We start from the raw sequence: 5,684 nt of genomic DNA, 5'->3' as shown, positions 1-5,684 counted from the left end.
TTAAATTGGTATAATCTTATGAATAAAAGCAAAGTCCTTTTTGGGTTGCCCTCAATAACTAGAAATGACTTTATGATAAGGATAAAATGATTTGTTAGTATATTATACGGTTAATAAATTAAATAGAAATAGTTAGAATTAATTAATTATTAATCATAAGTAACCTTGAATTAATTTAGGATTAATTGGAATTAATTAACGATTCAGAAGATGAAATGTAATTGTTGATAATTAAGCAAGGAAATGCAATTCTATAATCATTCAAGGAAATGCCTCTTATAGCTAATAAGGACAACTGCATTGAATAAATAAAATATTGAATATTTTATTATTCAAATCAAGGTTTATCTTGGAGACCCCTAGCTATAAATAAAGCCTCTTAGCCTCTAATTTTATGGTTAAGCATTCTAATAGGGAGAAATTTGAATTTCTCTTCTTCCCTCCCATCTCCTCTTGATTTTTAGGGTTCTAGGGTTCTGGTCGTGAGCCATTAGAGCAACCATACTTTTGGTGCTAGATTTCTAAAGCTTATATAATGATTCAAGAGTGTTATATACGATTATAACACAAATGTATGCATTCCAATCCATTGATTTCGATTATACATAGTTTTATGATTGTCTCAATAGTATGTTACTATTATGAGAAAAAGGCATAAATCTCTAGGTTACATTTGCCCATAAATAGATTTTATGATGATTCCGTTGTGCAAATTAATTGTTTTGCAACCTAAAAAACTCATTACTTAGTTGCAAGATGAAGGATCCAAAAGATAACCCCCTATAATAGAATCCAACCAACACACCAAATAGCAAAAGGGCGAACTCGTGATTTTGGGTTTTTTTGAAAATCAACAACCCTAGGAGAGTGGTTGTGATTTTCAGATTTAAAGAGTAAGAGAGACAGGGGTTCGACGATTTCGACAATAGGAATAAATAGTTATAGTGTTTACCCTATCAATCTATTTATAGTTGAGCAATGAGTATTCCAGAAGAATACAAGCTCTAGGTTTTATCCTTATCTGAAATAAATCTGTCATATCCATGTCCAAGGGATCTAGAAATCATCCCTACCTTCTCTCATGGAGGTTGTGTAATATTCCAATTAATCCTTATGATTAATTAATATTTAACCACTTTAATTAGTTAAATCCTTTTAATTAAATTACCAAAATAATTTCTAATTAATTAATTAATTCCTTAACAAATTAACACATTATTAATATCCATTTCCTTATTCCACTTGGGTTACGAGACCAGCCCAAAATGACCCTGTTATTATATCAAATATTACCAAAACAGTTAATGACCTTTAACACCATTTCCAACACTACCAGGATTTTATATAATGATCTCTTCTGTATAATCCCATATAACGGACATAATGTTCATGTAGTTTGTCATTTATCATTTCAAGTGCTTTCTTATTAGCATATAACATTGTCCTTAAGAAACTACGCATAGAAACTTCTTATTCACTTGTTCTTTCATCTATCTTGTTTTAATGTTTTGCTCTAGCATGCAATTGTTTCAGATATTTTCAAACAATCCAAATTGGATTAATCAATGTAACATGTATGTAATCCTTAATGCAAGTATGAGTTTCAGTCAAGCCCTTAACCTGAAATGAGTGTTCATTGTTCATTCATGAAGCCTTTAACTTAAAGGTACATCTTTTACCTTTTTTTTTGTCAATACCACATTTGGCTTGAAGCCTTTCAGTAGAGGATTTGGTCACCTTAATTGGATATTTATTTCCAATAGCATAGTTTGTGAAGCAAAACCTTAATTCCTCCTAATTAGCAAATATTTTCCCAAGATATGGTTTCATTGTCTTCCAATGAACAAATAAGTTATGAATGTCATATTGGGTAATAGGTTCATCAACATCATACTCCATTTCCCTTTCATGATTAGACAAACTTTCTTCTCTAATGGCTTCCTCATTAACATTTTGTCTTTCCTTGTAAATAGGGACATGAACGAAATCAAAGAGGAATGCATCAAAAGGAACCTTTAAATGCTTAGAACTTGTTTGTTTATCAATATCACATTCATCTAATTCATCATCAACAACAAATGTCTTTTTGAGTTACTTGATGTTCCTAACTCCCACTTACCCTCTACATAATCTGAATCATAATACTTACCCCTGCTATTGTAATGAATTAAAAAATAACGAAAGTAAGGAAAAAAGATTATTGTTTCAATAATAAAGACATTGTAAAAACGAAACTCTTAACCACTTGGGTTGTGGTGAGTTGGTAAGACATGTGGAAGATATGGTGGATAACCTATTGACACATGTTCAAATCCTGGAACCACTCAGCCCTTATGACCATGAAGGTTCGCCTGCAGTGACTTCAGGGCATGAGGTAAAGTCTCAAGTTTGCAGCGGGGATTAGTCGGTGCGCAAAAGTTGGCCCGAAAACTCTTGTTAGGGAAGTTCCTTTAAAAAAAAACTCTTGAAATGAGTACCTTTGTTTCATGTGTATATCATCAGACGATGTTGGTTATTCCATACGATAATTTCAAGATTCTTGCTTCAATGCACATGTGTTTGCCTTTAGAAACTAGGTAGATTTTATAAAGCTGTAAAAATCCTAGTTAATCGAGAGAGAAATAAAAAGATTTGATTGATATGTGTTTGGTTAAATTAAAAAAAGGGTTAAACGAGGGTGATGACATGGCAACATGTTAAATGAGGGTGATTTTTTTTTTGAAACGACAAATATAACCTAATCCTAAATTATACTCCTTAAATTCGTATATGTTCACAACAGGACATAACCCTCAACTCAAGAAGAAATGACAACATCGGATACCATTGGACTACATGTCATTTGGTGGTTATTTTCAATTAATTTTTTTTTCCACATGACATTTTATGTTTTTTTTTTCATTTTATTAATTAAAAAAAACAAACAATTTAGTTTTAATAATTCAATAGTTTTTTATTTTTTCTTATAAAGTAAAACTTCTCTGTTTAGAATTTTATTTTCTTTTATAAATGAACTGATTAAATACATAGATTTTACATCTAGTGTGATAAATAAAGATGATGATACGGACGAAATCACGTAGGTAATTACTTGTAGTTAACCGCTGCTACTCGATTAAAAGGTCCAAATTGAATCCAAATATCAAATATAGTGTTCAAATTAAAAATATATATATATATAAAAAAAAAACCAATGTCAAAACGAATTTTTAAAAAAACTTTAATTACTTTTGTAGAATTGCCTAAAATAAAATCACGATTCTATATTTCATAACTACCACAAGTCCACAATATCTCCCTGGTAAACAGATTTTGCATAGCCTCATGCTTATATTCAACGAATCGGCCATATTCACCTCCCCTTTCTCCTACAGGGGTTCCCAGGATGATGAAAATTTCTCTCCATTTCCGTTCCATCTTTGTATAGCTCTTCTCTTTTCTCTCACAAATCTTCTACACGATCAGTTAATTGCTAAAAACCCCATTCAATTTGTCATACATCAAGCATAATCTCATCTCACAGGGTTCCCGATTGCTGTTATTTATTAAAATTTGGGGTTTCCTTATCGATTCCTGGTAAAATTCCAATAACAACATATTTAGTGTTCAATTCGGTTATATACTCTGTTTATAGGGCTCATTATAAAGTTTTGAACCCCTTGAGATGGATGGAAATAAAGACGATGCTTTGAGATGTTTAAAAATCGGAAAAGATGCGTTAGGGTTGGGTGATCGAGCTCGTGCCCTAAAATTCATCTCAAAAGCTCGAAGATTAGATCCTTCGCTTCCCGTCGACGATCTATTATCGAATCTAGAACCCGACAACCCGGCCGATGAATCGCCTTCCGGTTCACCTCCGTCAAAACCGTCAGAGAATAGCACGGGTGATAGTTCTGGTGTACGGCGTAGGGCTCCGGCAACCGGATCTTCATCACCGGGATCATACACAGATGAACAAATCACGATCGTGAGCGAAATCAAAACGAAAAAGGATTATTACGAGATATTAGGATTGGAAAAATCGTGTAGCGTTGACGATATCAGAAAAGCGTACAGAAAATTGTCTTTGAAGGTCCACCCTGACAAGAACAAAGCTCCGGGATCCGAAGAAGCATTCAAAAAAGTATCGAAAGCTTTCCAGTGTTTGAGCGTGGACGAGAATCGTAAACAGTACGATATTCTCGGGTCAGATGAGCCCATTTACGAGAGGCGCACCCCAACGGCCGGTGGCCACCGCCATGGGTTCACCAACGGGTTCTATTACGACGGCGAGGTGGATGCCGACGAGATCTTTAGGAACTTTTTTGGAGGTATGAACCACGGCGCCACCACCCAGTTCACCGGATTTACTTTTGGGCCCGGCGTAGGTGCAGGGATGCCGGCGGGAAACGGTTCAGGGGGGATTCGGACTTTGATTCAGTTGTTGCCGGTGGTTTTGCTTCTTTTGTTGAACTTTTTGCCATCTAATGAACCGGTTTATAGTCTTGCCAGGCAATATGGTTATGATTATCGTTTGACTACGCAAAAAGGTGTTAATTTTTTTGTGAAATCGAGCAGTTTTGAAAGGGATTATCCGATGGAAAGTCCAGAAAGAATTGAAATTGAAGAAAGAATCGAGGATGAGTATATTTCAGTTCTTTCTCATAATTGTCAGATTGAAAAACGACGGATTCATTGGGGGAATAAACAAGGAACACCAAATTGTGACGCTTTGAAGCAGTTTCATGCTCCTTTGATACATTGATTCAAGGTTCGGTTTGCTTCCTTTTATTTTTAACCAATTCAAGATTTTGCTATTTGGCTATTTGCCATCTCTTTTCTTACCCCAAAAAGACGAAAATGCCCTTATTATTGTCATTATAGAAAGAATAGTCCTGGAAAGAGCAAAAAGTTTAGATCTTGTTTGTTCTTGCAGGTTTTTGAGTTGTTTTGATGACAATTTGATTATGGAGCTAAGATTTTGTAGGAATGTTTGTGGGTCTTTGAAGTTTTTATAGGAGAGATTTTTGGTTTTTTTTTTTATTATTATGGGGTATTAGGATACTTTGAGTGTTTGTATGTGATTTGACAATATAATAATCTCTATGAATTGTGAGTTTTGGAACTCACTAATCCGAATGATTTGTATAAAAACTTTGTAATTTTCTCCAAGTATATGCATTTTCTTGTGAATATGCAATGTTAGGTTGAAAACGTGTTAAGCAATAACAATTGTCATGAATCTTTTGCGTAACATACAATAGTACCATGCTAAAAAAATGATTTAACATAAGCCATTATTATCCCAAAGATGTTTCTTTATCATTCAAGAAGTTTATACCTCATGCATGTTGCATGATAGATTTATCATTCAAGAAGTTTATACCTCATGCATGTTGCATGATAGATTGATATCATGCATTTATAAGAAGACTCCACTTAATTTAAGTTGTTTAATCTTATTTTATAATAAACTTTATTATGTAATGTTTGGTATAAATTGGAATATATTATTAAGACGATCTCATTTTTATCTACATAGTGATATATATTTATCTCGCTCTGAAATATATCAACATGACATATTTCGGTTTTAAAATCCGTTTTTTCTTTATATATATATATATATATATATATATATATATATATATATATATATATATATATATATATATATATATATACACACACACACTAACCATTTA

At 33.0% G+C, this 5,684-nt stretch overlaps 1 protein-coding gene and 1 long non-coding RNA gene across 2 annotated transcripts; one reads left to right on the top strand and one right to left on the bottom strand.

Moving 5' to 3' along the window:
- The first annotated feature begins 3,290 nt into the window (after positions 1 to 3,290).
- Positions 3,291 to 5,172, top strand: LOC111887186 (chaperone protein dnaJ 49). The gene is made up of 2 exons (XM_023883340.3): positions 3,291 to 4,750; positions 4,916 to 5,172. The coding sequence occupies exon 1, from the start codon at positions 3,665 to 3,667 to the stop codon at positions 4,742 to 4,744; it is 1,080 nt and encodes a 359-aa protein (XP_023739108.1). The 5' UTR covers positions 3,291 to 3,664; the 3' UTR covers positions 4,745 to 4,750; positions 4,916 to 5,172.
- LOC122198286 (uncharacterized) lies at positions 5,004 to 5,472 on the bottom strand. Its single transcript, XR_008232414.1, has 2 exons — positions 5,366 to 5,472; positions 5,004 to 5,320 (listed from the first exon to the last, which is right to left on the bottom strand). It is a non-coding gene; the product is annotated as an uncharacterized LOC122198286 (long non-coding RNA).
- Positions 5,473 to 5,684: the final 212 nt, after the last annotated feature.

Source organism: Lactuca sativa, chromosome 5 (genome assembly GCF_002870075.4).
Source record: "Lactuca sativa cultivar Salinas chromosome 5, Lsat_Salinas_v11, whole genome shotgun sequence".
Taxonomy (NCBI): domain Eukaryota; kingdom Viridiplantae; phylum Streptophyta; class Magnoliopsida; order Asterales; family Asteraceae; genus Lactuca; species Lactuca sativa.
The sequence above is the reverse complement of the archived record's forward strand: the minus strand, read 5'-3'. Positions and strand labels throughout refer to the sequence as shown.